At 46.2% G+C, this 20,984-nt stretch overlaps 1 protein-coding gene across 5 annotated transcripts in view; it reads right to left on the bottom strand.

The window, feature by feature from the left end:
- Positions 1 to 20,984, bottom strand: part of ICA1 (islet cell autoantigen 1) — a 403,261-nt gene that overhangs the window by 129,164 nt on the left and 253,113 nt on the right. For all 5 annotated transcript variants that reach the window (XM_078663689.1, XM_078663690.1, XM_078663691.1 and 2 more), the window contains one exon: positions 3,371 to 3,646. In XM_078663689.1, the coding sequence (XP_078519815.1) occupies positions 3,371 to 3,646 (276 nt within the window). The remainder of the gene's footprint in view (positions 1 to 3,370; positions 3,647 to 20,984) is intronic.

Raw genomic sequence — 20,984 nt, 5'->3', positions numbered from 1 at the left:
TTATTATACATAGAAGTTTATTTTTAAATGGAATTGATTTATCTACTCACTCATCTTACCGTCTCCGTTTATAATATACACGCCCCTTTCTTTACATATCTAATAGTAAAATAAAGGGGACTGGGGCTTTAAGGCACTCGGAGCACATCAATCACGTGATCTCCTGATGCCTGTATTTTAAGCTCATTCGGAAGCACGTCAGGTGATACCATTTCTAACGGCCGAGTAACGCTGGCAGTCATCCTCTGCAGCGCAGGTTTTTCCCTCGATACATCACCTCTGACAGTTAGAATGACTGTACTGCACTGACCGTTCGGTCTATGCTGCTTGAACCGTATCGAACGTTGTGTTTCTAACTACAAACACTCTGTTTGTTTTTGTAACATAGAACCACACGGAGTGAAGGAAAGGACCGGTTAATTAATGCCCGGACTCTGACGATTTAATTTTTCACGGACACGATTAGAATCTGTTCGGCTGTCTGGTCGATTTGCTATATATTAGAGATACGTGTAAGTTACGCTTATTTCTAAACGAGAAATCTTGTATTATCTGCTGAGGAAGTTTTCGTTACTATAATAGATGTTTTTAGCAACCTTGTAAGAATTATTAATTTTCCCCTTTTCTCCCTTTCTTTTGTCCCTTCTTTGGTCTCACATTAGAGACCAGACGTGAGGCAATGTATAAAAGGGAACTTGTTGATTCTAATTGAACCACGCAGATCATCGGATCTCTGTTTTTTCTAGAGGTAAGCGTAGACATACAAATTATGTTCTTCCATAATGGAGTGTCGACTAACAATCGTAAAGACTAGATTACGACGAGCAAATGACTTTACAGTTCATAGATTTAATTTTTTTTTTAATACATTTGGGTATTTGTTTCTGTTTAGGGGAACATATATACGTTTTAAAACGGTACAAGGTCAATTCAAGATATAGGACGAGAGAATTGAGCTTTTTTCCACCCCCTTTCTTATCCGCAACGAGGGGACTACGTCTAGAATCATTTAGGTAACTACATGATGGTGATAAGGGTTGATACGTCATTCGTCTATACGCAATAACATAAGTAATTAATTTCGGTTCATTTTATAGATGCTAAATGATCTCTTATGAAACAAAGCCATATTTTGAACTACACAGGTGGTCGTGTGGTTTGCATCGGTTACGCCTAGAACCAGCTAACCACTAATCATAGGCAGCGATTCGATCTTCTAGGTGAGCCAATTATACCACATTTGTCATCATGTGATTAAGTTGTAATATAGATGTATATCGGCATCGAAGATACCTTATATATGTCCTTTTTTATCCGTAGCAACTTAGTGTCAGTTCCTTTGCAACAGCTATCGATCGATTGCGAAGGAATTAGGAGTGGATACTAGCCACTGTAAGAGAAAGAAAAGTTTTAGAAGTAAGTACTGTCCACTTTGTACTACACATTTGCCCATGACACCCTGTATTATTTATAATGGGGGTCATGATTATTCGATGACTATATGTCTGGGGTCTGCACCCTTAATATTTGGTATCTTTGATTATACTGCATTATTTTGGATGGCTAATTCCAACTGACCCTTATCCATTTTTAAAGATGATGAATTAACAACTGCTCAAATATAGTATCATTAGCTTTGTAACTTGAATAGCATATATGACTGTGGTGTAGATAATAAGGAAGGTGTGCTTCTTGAATAGATTGTTGTGATTTTGTCCATTTTATATGATGCCCTATTTTTAACTGTAAGAGACTTTTTCAATATATATCAGTGTTTGTATGTTTATGTTTATTAATTATATTTTCCAGATATATTTGTGGCTCCTGAGGAAGGCGTTTTTCTGAAACGCCGAAACGCACGTCGAAAGTATTGATTGCCACTTTTTGTCCCTCATTTTAATGTTATGTGATATTTTATGAATTTTGTGTAAATTAATTTTTGGGTGTTAACTTGATTAAAGTATTGATTGCTATTTTTTGCCCCTCAGCTTTTAACATTGTTATAATATTTTATGTATTGTGTTTAAATTGGTTTTTATGTGTTAATTTGATGTAATTTGTAATTATGTTTGTTTTTAACTTGAAAACTTATTAAAAAGAACAGAACTTTATACTGAAATATATCAACAGGTTTCTTTTTGCAGTCACCCTTCTCTGTATTAGGATTGTTTTTAGTTATGTACACACTAGTAGTCTTAAATACAACATTTATAAACAAGAATAAGAGAGGCATATGAACAGAGACAAAAGCACAAACAATCTTGGGATTCAGTCCACAATACACAGACAAATGACGATGACAGGAAACAAGTTTTGAGTTGATGAGATAGGTCTTTTATTCATTATTTCTAAAGTTAATGGTATTTGCAACTTAACAGTCTCGGAAACCAGAGGGTGGAAAATAGGAGGTTTGCGGATTGTCAAGCTAATCCAAGGAAACCTTGCATCATCCTCGCAACTATATTTGTCAAAAATGCAATGAAAGTTATAGTTAAAATATACAATTAGACAATCAAGACCAAAACTTTAAATCACATAACCTGCATCTGCCAGTAATGATCTATGAAAGGTTATTTTATATGAAACCAATGTTTAATGCAGGAACAGTCAGACCTCTGAAGGATGAGGTTTTACAGGTTGGTAGATTGGCAAATGATTTTAGTCATTTTAAAATAGCGCTTTTGGAATGTAAAGAGCATAAAGATAGTATTTAATTCTTTATATTTGTATATGATTACATGTGCTCTGTATTTTTTTGTGATATAATTATTTAATGTACAAAAACAAATGTGCTCTGTATTTTTGTATTGTCATGATTTTTTTTATAATGAACAATAAATATTACTAATGAGGACTATTGGCCAAATGTACTACATTTACTACATTCATCAGTGCACTAGTTCTGTACAATTCACATACTGACTTAAACAACACTCTGGGCCTTTTGGACAGGTGATGACAACATCGCTGTATTTGATCTGTAAGAAAAAGTTGTGTTACTGGGTACAGGCACATTTTTGGAGAAATCTTTCTCAGACGAATGCCTTTCCTCCAACCGCCTTCTAGCATCCGAAGTGGTAGTTTTTTTAAGCTTTCCAGAGCACATGTTAATCTTTCCATCCTCCTCTACCTCTGTAACTTCATATAATGGCATTTTCACAATAACCGATACAAGTCAAATGCCCCATTTTGAATGAAGGGCTTTATTCGACAGGCCAGTTTTACTGGGGGCAAAAAAGCAATGTTTCAAAAACTGCATGACATTACATACATGTGGGTGGGTTGGTTCTACGAAAAAGCGCTACATGGGTGTGGTGAATGCATCGAGCAGGTGAAATCCAGAATCTGGTGATAGAATACAAACACTTACCATGCAGCGAAGATTGCAAATCAGTCATATTCATGTTCTGGTCTAGAAGTTGTGAAGGAAGAAAACCAGATGATGTAACAGTGCTCTTTTCTTGGTCTCCACTGGCAGCGTTGAGAGAGTGATCACTGAGAAGGTCATTGCCAAAGACAGCAGTCCATTCTTTATTGAAGTCACCCTCATCTAAGGAGGTTGCATTCATGATATCATTTAGCAGCTTCATGTCATCTTTATCGCCCATATGAGGTTCAGATGATCCAGTAAGGGAATCCTTTTGAGCTGATTAAAAATGGTGCATAAAACAATTACTAAACAGGCAAAGGTCCAAGAAATCAACAATCTAGAATTCCAAAGCTAATAACTTTTTTCAACTCTGAAAGGATGCCTTTCAATTTCAGAACATTTCCTACATAGAACCTCTACAGGCACATCAGGTTTCATTTTTAAATAAAACATTTTTTAAGAATAGTAACACTGTTTTTCAAACTTAGCATTTATCCTATTAAAAACACATCCTAACAAAAAATGTATGTATATATGCACATCAAACTTGCCTGTGCTGATCTCACTGGCAACATGCATATCGGAGTGCTCCCGATTCACAGACAGGTACTTGGGGCCCCAGCGGCATCATGTAAAGTAGACCCCGATCATGAACAGTATTGAGTCTACTTCACATTAAAGACCTCTAAAAACTTGCCACCTATCTCACACTGAGATAAGGTGATCAAGCCCCCAACCACTCCCTCCCACTCACCATGACAGGCACTTGGGATAGCACACAATAGGACCCTCGTAAAGGGGAACCAGATCTGAGAGTAGTGGGTAAACACGTGCCTCTCCTGCAGTCTACTGCAGTCTCATTTTGCCTGACGTGTCACAGCAGTACTTGTCAGGCAGGAAGAGTCATCAAGCAGTGTACCAGAACCAATCTGCTCAGAGACTGGATTTCTGGCTCACTGCCGGAGGAATTTTTTTCCAAACAAAGAGTAAGGAGAATACAGCAGCAGATGAGAGAGAGGAGAAAGCAACAGCAATGGGAGCAGAAAGGAGGTCAGAGTTTTGGAGTCTGGGATGCTGAATCGTTTAGGGAATAGAAGAAAGGGTTACTTGCTAACATAGGTAGTTAAGGTAACCCACATTGACCCCTCCAGTACCTTGCCTCACACCAGTTCATTAATACATTCTTTACTTCTATACAGGAAAGCGCACTCTAATGCAGTCCTCACCAAAACGCATTCCAGCATACAAACCTCACACACTTAAACTTTCCATGGCTTACCAGGCATACTTTCACTCACTGTACATCATTACACATACACTCATTCAACATTTTTACCATACAAGAACTTAGAAATGGAAACTGAATTCACAAAAACAGTAAAAAGGTTTTCAATTTTTAGCAATAATGAATAGTTGAAAAATAAAATCAACGAATCACCTTTCTCGCAATCTCAAGCACATACACCTCCAGGCACATGCACCCTTCAATTACCCTGGCTCACACCACTGCATTCACTCATCCCTCACTCCACTAAGGAAAACGCAGACAAGGCAATACTACCTCTGTTTTGTTTCCTGTTGGCGATGAAGAGTCTCTGTACTCCGCAACCAAGGCTCTATGCGCCAATGACATACAACTCCCTTTGCAAGTGATCATAGTGCACTAACTACCAAAATAAAAGGGGTCTCGAACTCTAAAGACCGATTTGAGAATCGACTCAACAAGAGGGATTTAGATTCATTGTTACTGTACTTAATAGTAATGTTTGAGGCAATTATTTTAATACACTTGCATCACACATTAAAATGGTCATAACAGCACTCCAGTGACCTGTATTTCTCTCCAGTAGCAGTTGCCCCCCATAAAAACAGAAATGGGATGCAGGCAGTTTGTACAGGTGCAGAATAGTAGTCATTTGTAAGTTCATTACTTTGAACATGGGCTGGACAATGGTGACCTTCCCAAAAGAAGCATAGATAGACTCAGCTGTGCTCATCCATGCCAGAAAGCCAAGACTGGTGTTACAAATGAAGTATGGGGCATGTTGGATCAATAGAAAGTACTTGAAAATATTTTGCTCAGTTTCATAGCCCATACCATGATCATGGCTTGTAAGAACATCAGGTTGTAGGGAATATAATAGTGGCACATTTTCAGATCTCCGTACAATTTGAGGAAGTCTGCCTCTAGTGTCAGGTGTAAAAGGAGTACATTCCAGATAGTGCAGCACAATACATAAACAAACACGTCTTTCAATAGTTGTAGCTGGTCAGGTTGGGACTGTCCCTCCTTTTTTGTCTGCATGTCTAGAAGGATAGAAAATACTCTAGAGAGGTATTGAAGGCATAGGAACTATTTTTCGAATCTTGGTTTAAATGCCATTGTTTAAGTACATATTTACAACAAGGGGTGGTGATGGACAGAGTCTCTGAATTAAGCAGAATACTCTCACCCAGTCAAGAGATCAGGGCTAAATCCAACACCGTTTTTTAGCTCATTGCACCATCCCAGTTTCAGAACCTGGCTGTATGCAAATTAGTCTGTCCCTGGCCCAGTGCATCATGGGAACAGGGCAGACCAGACTACAAAAGCCAACTCTTACACTGGGAAGGAAACAAGCTTCCGGGGACCGGTTTCTGGCATTTCAGCCGTCTTCGGCCCGGCTTGCTTGAATCCTGATGATCAAGTCTCGCTCTATTTGGCCCAGCAGCTACGGCGATCGTCTGTAGCGCGGATATATGGCTGGGGTGATAAAAATGGTAAACTCCTCCACAACCTGGTGTCCTACCCTAAGATTCACCGCATCATTCCAGAGATACGGGCACCAGATGGCACCCTCCGGATGACCTCCGGGGCCATAGCGGGAACCTTTGCCGAATTCTACACTCGCCTCTACGCAGCGTGCCCTCCGGACGCGCTTCTAACTAACCTCCTGGATAGGGCTGGCGTCCGGTTATCCTCCCTTACTCCAGAGGATGCAGAAACCCTGAAGCAGCCCTTCACACAGGAGGAAGTCCTGGAGGCTATCCCCCTTCTGAACTGTGGCAAAACACCTGGCCCAGACGGATTCTCACAGGAGTTCTATGCGGCTTTCCGGGATACTCTGGCCCCCAAGCTGCTGCACCTCTTCCACCACGTGATAGAGAGGCGCCTTCTCCCCCCACCCCCCGAGTCGGACTTAGCCACGATCGTGGTCATTCTTAAGACCTATCCGCCCTCTGTGAATTGTGTGGACTTCCGTCCTATTTCCCCCATCAACACCGAGATCAAGCTCTTCGCCACAATACTGGCCCAGAGGCTGAAGCTCTTCCAACAAGACTTAGTCCTCCCGGACCAATGTGGCTTCATGCCAGCCAGAGGTACCCGTCACTGTATCCACCGCCTCCATCTGGCCCTGGCCCATCGCTACCGCCTATCTCCCTATCTGGCCCTCCTCTTTCTCGACTTCGAGAAAGCCTTTGATACAGTGGGCTGGGAGTATCTACAAGACGTGCTGAGGGAGATGGGCTTCGGCCCGCGGATCCGCAGCTACATTGGGGTCCTCTACGCAAACCCCAGGGCCCGAGTGCTGGTCAACGGGACGCTCTCAGAGGCATTCCCGATATGTAGAGGGACGCGCCAGGGGTGTCCCCTATCTCCACTCCTATTCGCACTAGCGATGGAGCCCTTGGCGACGCTCATCCTGCATGACCGCCGCATTCAGGGGTGGACTTGGAATGAGAGTCACATAGACCAGATCGCCCTCTACGCCGACGACGTGCTCTTGTACTTGGCAGACCCGGCGAACTCTGGTCCGAAATGTCTGCAAATCCTCCTAGACTTCGAGCAGGTCTCCGGCCTTCGGCTTAATGCGGCGAAGTCCACCCTGGTCCCGCTGCACCCCTCCCGGGAATGTTTCGACTGGCAGTCGTCCATCCCCGTCAGACACCACTCGGTCAAATATCTGGGGAATTCGGGCGGGGGGGGGGGGGGGCGGGGGAGTATCCCGAATCTACTGTGCCCTAGTCAATAGCCCCGCGTCCCTTGACCAATTACGTACGCCGTGGGAGGGATGGGTGGAACCCCTGGAGGAGTCCGATTGGAGGGATGCCCTGATGGCGTCCTCCAAGTTGCGGCTGGTACAGAAATACTACCTGCACACATCCTACCTCACCCCAGAGAGGCTTTTTCGAGCCCGCTTGAGAACCTCCCCGGACTGCCCCAGATGTGGACAATCCCCGGCCGATTTTTATCACATGGTATGGACACGTCCAGGGCTTGGGAGGTTTTGGAAGGGAGTGGAGAGAGAGCTTTCACAGGCCTTGGGCTGGGAGGTCCCTCATGACCCGCTTCGGCTGCTCCTGGGGATCTTTGACGGCCTGGATGGCACTAGATCAGATAGACGCCTGCTGTGGATGGCGGTGGCTGTGGCTAAGCGGGACATAGCACGTCACGGGCTGCGTGATTCAGCTCCCACGGTGAAGGGCTGGAGGAGAGGGGTAGATTGGTGTGGGGCCCAAGAAGAGGCCCTCTTCGATTCCCAGGGCTCGCCAGCACAGTTCTCCAAAATCTAGGGGAAATGGTACAATCTGCTTCCACCGTGAACCCAGATATATGCTTTGTCTCTTGCCAAAACCACTTATTTGTAATGTCGGACCGGATTGTTTTAATCCCCTTTTATGTATACTGCTGATTTTATCCCACTGCATCTATTAATTGTCGAGCTGCTGACAATGTTTTTTCTTTGTTGTTTTAAAAATGCCAATAAAGTTGATTATCAAAAAAAAAAAATGTACTTGCATGTTTCACTATACTAATTCAACACTAAGCCTCTATGGGTCCTGGAGTAGCGTGCAATTACAATTACAATAGCCAATGAATTTGCCATTAGATGTAGTAGCACATTGTGGCTGATGGCATTGACAACTCCTGAGAGGCCTTGAAAAGTTCGCGCTCACTCTTTTTAACTGGTGCAGGCCATTGGTCAGTTCTATGTTTATGTTCAGTAGCATCGTTTCCATCTCTTGTAACCAAGTGATGGCAACAATGTTTCAATTAATCTGAACAAATAGTGATAACTCGGGATGAGTTTTCATATCCTTCCTTTGTAGTCTAAAGTCTCATTTGAAATGACTCACCCATCATGGAGATGAGTGGGGGGCTCGCAGTTTTCACTGTCACCAGTGTCTTTGCGATACAAGGCGGGCTTGGTATTGGTCTGCAGGTTTCTGTGCAAGTGGTTGATGATAGCGTACTGGAAATCAAGGCAGTGATTAGACTTTTGAGGTGTGCGAGGATGAATCCAGAAGCATGTGAGAGAAGACACTGGTTTCAAAAGGAACCTAGCATTTTTCTAGCATCCATTTCTTTTCTTGGACAAGGGAAAACTCAGGGAGAATCAGGATTAGATTAACTTCTAAAGTGCTTCCTGAAAGTTGGTTGAGCTCATCCCAGTTTTTACAGACCAGGGTGTGACCCGATGATGAAGCATGACACCAATAGCGTGTGCGAGGGTCCAGAAGAAAAATATTTAATTTCATTTTGGGGGCAATACCATTATAAGTAGGGTGGCCGGATACCCTTTGTGTAGAGGATTCTAGATAGGGAGACAGTGTCCTGTGGTTCCCAATATGTAAATTCCTCTCTCTCCTCATCACACAGCAGTGTGAATCTTGGTCATAAGGTTCTGCTGAATCCACAGATAGCTGATGGACACCTTCAAACTCGCTTCCAAGGACTAAGGACTGGGGTGGGACCCCTTGTGGGGAGGGGCAAGACTCACAGATGGTAACAGTTGAGGGGCTGGGTTCAAGGCTGTTTGAAGCTGTTCTGTCCCTGAGGCTTCTGCTCAGGAGGTAAGCCAACTAGCTCTGGGAGTCACTCTGGGGTCCTGGGATTAGAGATGCAGGTCCAGTACCTCTCACCTAGGAAAGAGGGCAGCTGGTCAGCATAGTGTGGCAGCAGTCCTACTGGGCAGCAGTCCAGCGGAGTGCCAGCTCTTTCAGCAGCACAGCACAGCAATCCTTCTCCCTTGCAGAGTCCACAGGTCATCCCCTTCCTCCTTTCCTTAGCCCGAGCTTGTCTAGGGTCACAAAAGACCAGTGTCATACCCTTAGTCAGAGTGCTCAGGCAGAGCCTCTGATGTGCAAGTGTGGTAGGTGACAGCTCCTTCTGCTCGTTAACTCGCAGTGGCCCATACCGCCAACAGACAGCTTCCCTTTCACTCACTGTCTGACATAAATGCACAAGGACCATCTGCCCTCTACATCGAGTCATGCGACCCAGAAACAGGCTGCAGGAACAAAATGGTTAGGACTAAAAAATGCCAAACTTTCTAAAAGTGGTACAAAAGGTGGTGGTGATGGATGGAGCATCTGAATCAATCAAACACTCACACCCAGTCAAAAGAACTGGCTTTAATCCTTCACCGTTCTTTAGCCCACTCTGCCACCCCAGTTCAGACATGGCTATATGCAAATCAGTCTGAACTTTATTGTTGGGACTATTGTTAGTGTATTTTGTGCGGTACCTAGCCAAGACGACCTAGAGACTATCCCCCTGCACTTAACCCTATAGCAATGAGTGAAAGGAAGATTGGGGATAGGGTGGTAGGCACGCTTGATGCATTTTTTAACCGGGACGAGACGGTCTTGATCCATGAGATCCAGGTTGCTGAGCGTTGGCTCTCATTGGAGCCCGTTCCATCGCTGCCCTGCGCCCAGCTCCGCGTTGCACAAGCTAGTAACGATGGGAACCGCACAGGAGATAGTATTCTGCCGGACCCACTGTGCACCCCTGTCTGTCACCCCTGATGCCTCCCTGCTCTCAAGTAGCACACAGAGCCCAGCTAGGGTAATCACTAGGGGGAGAAAGGCCCTAGAGGGGATAGTGACGGAACCACCTAGCACGAAAAGGAAAGAGCATGGTCCCAGTAAGCAAACCGCCCCTGCGGTTGCAACAGGTTCCAAAGGGGTTCAAGGTTTTGGGAATGCCCCTAAGGGTAAACCCCCGATGTGCACTGCTGTCCAGCCCAATCTTGAAAATCTGTGCCCAATCCTAAAGGACCAGTTAGTAGCCCTTATTGATCCTGTCTTGGAAAGGCTCGACCTAGTTGTCGAGCAGCTCAACCGCATTGAAGCTAACCTTACTTGTAGCAAGCAAATTCCTGATGCTTCTATAGCCCAGACTAGTGGGGGCCTGTTACGCAATCAAACTATTGTGGACGTTAATGCCCGACTAAACTATTACCACGGGCAACAGTAGGTATCAACCAGGCCCCTGCTGTGACAGGCGCTGCCCCATTAGTCAGCATGGCCCCTAACAGAGCCAATAGGGCACCTACACAGCAGCAGAGGGAAGTATTGGGCAACAGGTTCAGGCCAGAAGAAGGGGTAGATGGGTGTCATGATACGTTACCTAGTTTACACCTCCCCCCGGAAGCTACACCTTACACTGTGATTCTAGCAAATATACCCAGTCTTCCCTTTGGCACCCGAGAGCACTGGTCCAATCTCAAAAACAAAGCCCTGCATTGTTTTGGGAAAAGAATTGGTAACAGTAAGGCACTGTTTGAAGAATTCAAAATGGTGAGGCGCATTAACTGGATTGGTCACTCCCACAAGTTCTTGGCGGGGGACTGTGTGGTGTTGAGTTTTAGGTCCCCGTCCCTTGTAGAACATATTTTAGAGTTGGCCTCCCATCAGGTCCCAGTAACCAATGAGGTTAAAATGTTACCCCTGGGGTTCTTTTATAAACCAGCGAGGGTTATGTATTTTAGGGAGCAACGGGTCCCGCCTAGAGCCTTTAACCTGGTCGACAGCCCATTATAACTAGCAACCGATTCGACCTCCTATCCTCCCTAGAAGACAACGATTGACTGAGGGAAGGCATTGATTTCTCTCGGCTAGAGGTATCCGGGGTTTCGGCAAAATCAGGTCGGGAGCACCCGGACCCTGTTGTAATGTTGGGCCTAGGAGACAATCCTATACAGGTAACTGCCCCTATCAATGTAGATTCCCCCGGTGTGCCCCCAGTTCACAGTTCTCACACTGCCAGTAACGTGGCTTGTCTGGTGGCAAGTCCATGTATGAATAGCTCCTCCACAATGGTTTCCTCATGGAATATAGCGGGGTCAAAGCTACATCCACCAGACTGGGTTAGTTTTATTGACCAAACAGACATATGGACCTTTCAAGAAACATGGGCGGTGGAAGGTATATTCCGCTCGGGTTACTTGAATCTCTTTAAACCTGCAGTTAAGGGCCATAGGGGAATACCAGTTGGTGGCTTGACCATCTGGGTACGCCAGTGCTAGGGGGTCTCTGTGGTAGCGATTCCCATTGACTGCCCCGACATTATGGCTATTAGGGTCAGTTCCTCGAAGGGCCTCAACATCCTCATAGTTAACATCTATGCGAGGGGTCTCCCAGGAGGAAGGTGTTCTCCAACAACCTCAATATTGGAGGGCCTTCTTAGCACAGTGGAGAATGTTGGCTACCGGGTAGTGGCAGGTGACTTTGATACTTGTTTTGAGCCCCTGGACGAGGATGATGGTAACCTAACCGAAGTCGAGGATGCATTGTGGGGTGTCCCGCAATTGGACTTAAAACCCATAAAGAAATTGACTCAGGCGGCCCTGCAATTGAAGGGGCTGTGCCTAGATAAGGGTATGAGAGCGGTTAATGGCAGATTGAAGTCCGACAGGCTAGGTGAAATAACTTTTAATAAAGGTAGAGCAGGGAGTAGAATTGATTACATTCTAGCTAATGTGGAGATATGGTCGGCCATCGTAGACATGATGGAGAACAGACCGGAAAGTGACCATAATCCTTTGATTTTGACAATAATTGATAACAGCTTCACCAGCCCCCCTATAGGTGAAGATGCCCTTATACAGGAGAAAGTAAATCTTATCAACGACCAAAGAAGGGTTCGGTGGCCAAAGATAGCTACAAATGATAGATCACGGCCTGCCATAAGAGATATGGTTAGACGCACCATGGATAAATTAACCAGCTGTGAGTCCCAGGAGGTGCTTAATGATAGAATGCTGGGTATCCACAGTGAATTATTATTGGGGCTTAAAATGTTTATCAAAAACCTCCCAAACACCAATAAAAATAAAGTGCAGAGGCCATGCTCTTGGTATGATAATAGTTGTAGACAGGCCCAACGAGCTCTGGTAATAGCTATTAAATCTAGATTACCTGATGCCATCAAAAGTTGCAGGACCACATGCAAAGTAGCACAGATCAAAGCCAAGAAAAATTGGGACTTACTTCAGACATGTCAAGGTCAAAATATGACACAATTCTGGCATCTACTTAAGTGGGGAAAGTGCCCGCAATTTATGACACCCACTACTCATGTTGAGCCACAGCAGTGGGTATGCTATTTTGAAAATCAGTTCAAGATCAGGGATAGGAATGTAGCGGTTATACCGCCCCTCAGTTATGAAGCGCCCCTGATATTTGTCCCCAGCGAGGTAGAGTCAGTTTTGAAAATGATCCCGTGTGGTAAAGCCCCAGGGCCAGACTGCATCCCCGCAGATTTATTTAAGCAAGAACAAGCTCTGTGGGTCCCTTATTTAACAACCCTAGCCAATGCCCTTGCTAGTGGAGCACCGGTTCCAGATTCTTGGTTTGGGGCAGAGATTTTGCCGATCTACAATAAAGGCGATCGCTCTGCCCCAGTCAATTATCGGCCGATAAGTCTTATTGACGCAGTACAAAAAATTATAGCACGTTTAATACTGGGTCGTATTCAGAGCTGGATGTCTGAAACCGACATTTTAACGCCCTTCCAGGCGGGCTTTCGGTCACATATAGGGACCCTGGACCAAGCTTTTAGATTTGTGCTTCTGTATTGGAAGGAAGTACTTCTTGGGGGAGGCATGCTGCTTGCGGCCTTTGTGGACCTAAGATACGCGTTTGATCTTGTGCCTAGGGCTTAACTATGGGAAGTTCTCTTGGAGATGGACATGCCTAAGCAGTTAGTGGCGATTTTGGTCAACCTCCATGAACATACTTACGCTCAGGTTCGCTGGGGTAAACCAGGGGAGGTAACTGCAAGATTTGAGGTGTCCAAAGGTGTTAGACAAGGGTGCGTGCTGGCCCCTACCCTGTTTTCCTTGTTTATTAATGGGGTGGTTAAGTATTTTTCTAACCACCCGACAGATGCACCAACTCTAGCCGGCATGAAAGTCCCCCTGCTCATGTTCGCGGACGACACCCTCCTAATTTCCTAGACGAGACAGGGATTACAACTGGCACTGTCTCGTTTTGAGTTGTTCTGCTGCGAACATGAGCTGGAAGTAAACGTGGGGAAGACCAAGTTCATGATTCTCCATGGTTCAAGACCAGTTAGTGCAAGGGTACACATGGGAGGAGCCCCTCTGGAGCAGACATCTGTCTTTACATATTTGGGGGTTACCTTTAGTGATAAACTGAGTTGGAAGCCCCAGATAGACCTGCTAGCCTTAAAACACACCCAGTTAGGTGGAGCCCTGCTTAAAGAAGAACATAGACACTCCTTAACTAAACCAATGGCCCCTCTAGTCAAAATTTATGACTCTAAAAACCTACGTGCTGTCTTGTACGACGCAGAACAGTGGGGTTTTAGCAACCTATCCCCATTAAGGGTTGTACAGAACAAATTTCTTGGGTCTGCTGTAGGGCTACCCCAATCCTCCCCATATATACCCTTATTGTATGATCTAGGCTGCCAACCAGTTGAGGATGTTGCACGGTATAGACCACTGGCGTTCTGGCGACGTCTGTGGACTAACCGGAACTGGCCCTATACGCTAAGGCTTTATTGGAAGTTAAGGGGCTAGGTGGTTCCCACAGGATCCCTTGGTTGGCAGAAATAAAATTAATACTGACCGATATGGGGTTGGGGGAACTATGGGCAAACCCGATACAGCTGTTTTTCCTCCCAAAAAGCTCTTTAGGGATGTGTATTGGGACAGGATTAAAACCAAGAGACAGGCATTCACAAAAGTTAGCTCTCTGACTGCTATATTCCTTGTCATTAAGGACGATTCATGCCTGGAAGAATATTGGGACACCATAACGAAGCCACAAGACCGTAAACTGTACCATCAGTTTAGAGTAGGTACCTTACCACTACGCTGGCTAACCAGCAGATGGAACTCCTTAGGAAGTGATAAATGTACATTTTGTTTGGACCAAGTCGAAACTGTAGATCACTTCCTTTTTGTCTGCCCGGTGTATCACCAACCCAGACGTGTGTGGCTTAGACCTGTTAGTCGGTTAATGGGAACCAGAACCGCACAGGCCGCGAGTAGAATTTTGAAATCTGACACCTCCACCCCAGTGGTTATAGGTGTAGCTAAATTTGTGAGTTGGGCCTGGGTACTCTGGATCCGAAAGATCAGTTCCTAACTATGTGGTGTATATGTCTTTCTGGGTTGCTCCAAGTGGAAGCAGGTACCTCTCATGGGTAATGGGCCTTGATTCGAGTTTAACTAGTCAACAACTAGCTGTCTAAGTCTTTTGCTATTTGCACATTTAATACAATTTTAGCTTCTATTTTAGCATTTTTACCTATTTATATATTTGATGTACTTTTATATTTGGAATAATCAATTTCATTCTGTATATTATGGATGATTTGCATGGACTTGTACATGTCCTACTTTTTAAATATACTGCGCCCTGCCCTCTGGGCTGTTCAGGGCCTACCCTAAGGATGACTTACATGTATTAAAGAAATGTTTGGGACTGGCAAAAGGTTTATTTGGCCATGTTGAAATGGCAGTCTAAAAACTTCACTCACAGTTTTTAATGGCAGGCCTAAGACAGGTTTAAAGGACTGCTTAAGTGGGTGGCACAATCAGTGCTGCAAGCTCACTATCAGAATTTATTTTACAGGCTCTGGGCACATGTATAGTACTAATTTACTAGGGAATTGCAAGTAAATTAAATACTCCATTTGGGTGTAAGCCAATTCTACCACTTTTAAAGGAGAGAGCACAAGCAGTGGAAAAGTGTCATAAAAGGAAACTAACAGGTTCAGAAAACAGGAGCGTGAAGGTAAAAAGTTAAGGAATGATCCTGCAGAAAGGGTAAAGTCTAATAAGTGACATTAGAGATGCTATTCAAGACTTCAATAAGTTCCTGTTGTTAGCCCATTAGATTGAGGGTGGCAACCAGGAGAGCTTGCCAGTTCCTAGTGTCTTAAAAAGTACATTCCGACGGTGTGAAATGTATTTAGTTTCTTAGTCACATAATTGTAGGAGATAAATCACGCAAACAGAAAACATCTTACAGAATACATTGACCTTTTCTTTAAAGCTGTAACTTAGACAACGGATTAAAATGAGAGGGTTTTAAGACAGTATCGACTAACCATTATGGCAAAAAAACAAAACAGTATGAAGATGGAAGATCTCTAATAAAGTCATTAGAGATCTTATGCCAAGGTTCATTAGCCACTGATAAAAGCAAAAATGAAGCACAGGGTTTGGTATGTTGTGATTTATTTTGTGCTCCGATGGTTTAAGAGACAACACAGTCTTGAATAGCAGAATGATCTGTAGGTCACCAAAATGAATACAGAACAAGATCTAAAAGACTCATGGCATATAAAGCATTAACTCAAGTTGTAGCTCCTTGGTGGGAATACAAAATAGCATATTGAGTTAAATACACATTGTTACAACACCCTCATGGAGTTTTATGAGGGAGATAACCCGAGTTCGACAGACACCCCACTTGTCTTCTGGAAGCATAAGTCTCCATTATAAACTTCCTAGGCAGGGTGGGGGGGATCGGGGGGTGGGGGAGGGAAGGGGGGGTTCGGGTGGGGGCAGCAGGCCAAGATGGCTGACTCATACCTGTAAAGCTCGGCTTCCCTAACGCGCATCCTGCCCAGCTGTGACCCCCTTTCCCCATCCCACCTACCAGAAGAAGCAGTAATCAGCCTGTCCCTCTCCTGCCGCTGCTGGGGCAGAATCATACGCTCGCATTCCAGTGAGAGGCGGAGAGCTGCCAGACGGGGCCTGAGTTGCCTTACCACACGATGAGTGGAGCGGGCCCTACCATTTGCGGGAGGTGGCTGACGAGAGGCTGAACAGGGTGCACCAGCTGGCCCTAGTGTATGGGAGGATTGCCAAACTGTTGAAGCCCAGTGCAGAAACCATGACTGTTGTAGACCCAACACAAAGCGATACAAAAGGGGATGATGGACGGAGCGTTTGAACAAATCAAACACTCACCCCCAGTCAATTGATCTGGGTTTAATCCATCACCATTCTTTAGTTCACTCAGCCACCCCAGTTCAGACATGGCTATATGCAAAACAGTCTGACCCTGTGCCTCATGGGAACAGTCCAGCCCGAACTGCCAAGCCATGTCTTCCCTGGACCGGAAACAAGCATCCTGGGACCGGTTTCGGATTCATAATCCTCATCAGCCAGGCTATCTTGAATCCAGTGGCAGAGTGAATTGTAGACCCAACAGCCAGATAGAGGTCGTGCATCCCAGCGGGCCGTGACAGCGCACCCCGGCTGCCGTCTGACTGGTGGAGAGAGTGGCGGGTGTAGGCTCCAAGAGGACTGCGTAACCCACCTGCAGTCATCCTTTCAGGCGGAGGCACAGAGCCTGGTGGGTGACTAGCAGTCCATCGCCGATCCGACCGCCTACTGCCAGATATGAGGCCTGTTCCTGCCGACCAGCTGTGCAATAGTCTGAGTGAGAAGACTCGGGCCGACTGGTGAGTGGGACATGATGAGTCACCTGGATCCTACTGCTGCGATGAGGTGAGCTTACCCCCACCCCCTTCCTCCCATCGAGCGTCATTCGCCTTGCACATGCCCAGGGGTTAGAACGGGCCCAGGCCATGCTGCTCAGGTGGACAGGATCCGTTTCTCGCCGGGGGGAGGAAGGGGGAACAAGAACACTACAGACACCAGACGTAGGCCCGAGGGTCGACTCGGACCTAGGCCGCAGCAGTGAGGTACCAGTTAAAGACCATCAGACTGCAGGCGGGATGCGTCCCCGTTGAGCAGGGCTGATTGTTGCCAGTGGGTTTGTACAATGTAGATGGCATGAAACTAGACACTGCGCCAGCATTGGGATCTCCAGTGGGGTGCTGTAGACCAACACATCCAACCTGCGCTGATTAACATTGTCCATCAGAAACGTGGGGCTGCCCTAGCTGCACAGCTACATTTATTGGATGCTCCATGGGATGGTGGTGGTGGTGGTGGGGGGCACACCAACCTCTGAAGAGTCAGTGAAGTGGTGTGCAGGACTGTGTTGTAGGATACACATTTTGGTATACCTTTCAAGCACAATACAATCCCTCCGCCCTCTATCCCTGCTTATACACCTTTCTTTGCTTCCCCTTTTGCCTTGCTCTCCTTAACTTTTTCTCCTGAGGTTCTAGGGCCTAGACTATGCTTGAGGGCCTTGGTGGTGACAGGAGTGTAACAAAAGGGATAACTCTTGGGGGAATGGGAGCTAGACACACAGTTCCCAAGGTCCCGAACTGCGAACCTACTGGATTTACGCTCCACCCTGCCAACACCCCATTGGGGAAGACACCGTTGGCTCCATGAGCCCGACGCAGTTCCTATTCCTGGCAGGCTCGCATGCATGACACCAACAGGCAGCCGAAGACAAATAGATGTAATGTAATGTGTAATGTATGTATACTTGTAAAGCGCACTGTTACCTCGTTACGTGGCGTCCTGGCGCTGTATACCGCTGGGGAACCCATCCTGGCTTTCCCTGTGAGAGGGCACCCCAAGGCAAAGCCAGGCATCCGCGGCGTTGCTGGGGCCGTTGTGGAGATTAAGCAAGCTATTGCCAGAGTTGCAGAGTGGGACCCATGGTTAGCATAGGCACCTAAGCGAGAATTATCGAGTCCGCGGACATTGACCCAAGACCCTGCCGCGTCGGGAATTGAACCCTGGTCCCGGGCCGACCTCTGCTTCAGCGTCTGCCGCTTCTAACCGGTGAGCCACACTTCACCACGATCCCCACTGTACAGCAAATAGTGCAGGATGCATGTGTTCAACTACCCAATCCGTCCCGGCATGCTCTGGAAGAAGTGGAACGGGTGGGAGAGTGCATGCATGCAGAGTTGATACACCCATAGGTGGAGCTTAGCGAAAAACTGAACAGCGACTTTCTGGCTGTCGAGAGAATTGCTGCAACACTGGAATGTACATGGACCTCCCTCGAAAGCAAGATAGATTAAGTGACCACAGACTTCAACTTGCTGCAGGCAGATCAGCGCAAACTTGCTGACAAGCAGCACAATACTGACCTTAAGTTGACGGACCTGAAGCCAATTGCCCAGGTAAACACAACCCTACTACAAGTACGGACCACTCTGGAAGATAGAGTGGAGGACGCTGAAGGGCGATCGCAATGCAATAATATTTGGGTGGTTGGACTCCCAAAGAGAACGGAAGGCCAAGATGCGGTGGCTTATGTTGCAGCCTGGATTCGGCAACTGGCACCTCCCACAGCCCTGTCCCCCCATTTTGCAGTTGAACGGGTGCCTTGAGTACCATTGTGTTGACCACCGCCAAGTGCTAACCCCAGACCCTTTCTGTTCCGCCTCCTTAATTACAGAGATCAAGACAGCATACTGAGAGAAAAAAGTCAATTAAAGGAAATCAATGTGAGCAACGTCTCGTTTATGCGATTTCAAGATTATACACCGAGTGTGCTGAAGCATCGTAATTCCTACCTCGCTGATAAACGCAGCCTTCGTGAGCTGAATATACGATACTCCCTACTGTTCCCGGCGCGCCTTTGAGTAGTAGACAACGACAATGTTAGATTCTTCGACTCTCCCGAAGAAACCTAGGATTGGATGGAGGGCGCGGATCATGCAACCGGGTCCCCATGCTCCACAGGAATTGAGAAAATGTCTGTAGGTGTCAAAGTCCGCAGACGGGGCCAGATACGACACATTGGTCGCCTCAAGCCACCTGCAGCTATACCCAACCTAGAGCTGGTGATAACACAAAGGAAAAGGGCCCTCTAGACAGCAGCTGCATTACACACTCATACCTCGGACCTGGATAATGAATCTGAAAATTCCTCCAGTGAAGATGAATCTTAGGAAAAGGTCGCTGATGCCACCAGATGTGACACCGCAAACAAAAATATCCGACCTAACTGAGCAGTCACTAGCGCCCGGTCTCTGAACTATGGATGGCTCACACTGGTCCCTGTTACAATGGGCAACCGCAGGCGTCACTCACGCCAGCACAGAGCCAATGGGACATACCATTGTCATGAACCGGAATTTTGGACACTGCGCCTCATCAGAACTGGCCTGATGACCAGATAGGCACCTTTAACAGCTGGCACATCACACACACACCACACCACACCACACCTGGGGTGCAGGGGAATTTGGGACCCAGTTCTGCTACACACACCCTCCTCTTCAATTGAGGTTACAAATCAGTTGCCAACATGTGGCAACTCAGTTTTAGTGGATCCCTGTTGCATATCTGCTCTAAAAATGTTCTGCATGTTAAACTTGTTTTTCTCTTTTCATTATTTTTCAGCCAAGCGAGATCTCCCTGCGACGTCTGTCGTCCCCCCCCCCTTATGTGCCATATACAATACGCAACAGGCCACTACTATACTATAGAGTTGCATAATATGCAGCAAAAAATGCTACCAGACATGGCACACACAATCATTATCAAATGAAACGCAAGGGGCATGCACACACCCTCATGCAATTACTCGATCTACTCCTATTTGAAGCGCAGGTCGGCTCATGTAGCCCACCTGCAGAAAACCCACCTGATCCTCCCAAAGGCAGACTAAATCGACGCTGGCATTGTCAAGTGATTGCCGCTGGTTACTAATACAACACCCCTAATTCGGAGCAGGCATCATTTCTTTGTACCCTCTATGTTTGTGGAGTGGAGCAGACCTCCTGGCTAATAGGCTGAAACTTCAATGCTGTTCTCAACATTACGCTAGACTGCTAATTTCCCTCCGTCACTTACAGCCTCCGTAACGAATGCTCACGCACTGGGTGACTGGCTGAGTCATTGGTCGCTTGTAGACACATGACAATCGCGGAATCCTAACAGAAGAGTATACTCGCATTACTCAGCACCCTATGGGATACACGTCTGCATCGACCCCATAGTCTGATCTCCAACACGCTTTCCAACGGTTGGCCATATAAAATACCTCAGACACACAGACACACAGACACACACACACACACACATCATAATCCCCAATTGCTACACCTTCAATGGGAGACACCCCAGCAAGTCAATCCCTCATGGTGTCTCCAACCTTCCGCTCTGGAAGATTTAATATTCCAGGAAGCGGTGCGGTCTGCATCAGCACAATTTTATTAACTTAATGAGGAGCCTGCAAGCAACAGACTCACTGAATGGGAAGCATTTAAAATGATCAGGGGAAGATGTTTGGGAATTACCTGAAATATTGATAAACACCTCAAAGATGACATAGGGAAAACGGAGCGTGAGATCCTGCAGCTGGAGACGAGACTAGTGACGAGGCCGGGGTGTGCACCACAACTGGATGCAAAACACAAGGAACTCACTGTTCTCCTGGAACGCCTTAGGTGCGTAAATTACGCAACACATTCTGC

This window comes from Lissotriton helveticus, chromosome 10 (assembly GCF_964261635.1).
Source record: "Lissotriton helveticus chromosome 10, aLisHel1.1, whole genome shotgun sequence".
NCBI lineage: Eukaryota > Metazoa > Chordata > Amphibia > Caudata > Salamandridae > Lissotriton > Lissotriton helveticus.
Note: the sequence above shows the minus strand (reverse complement) of the source record. Positions and strands in the feature narration are given on the sequence as shown.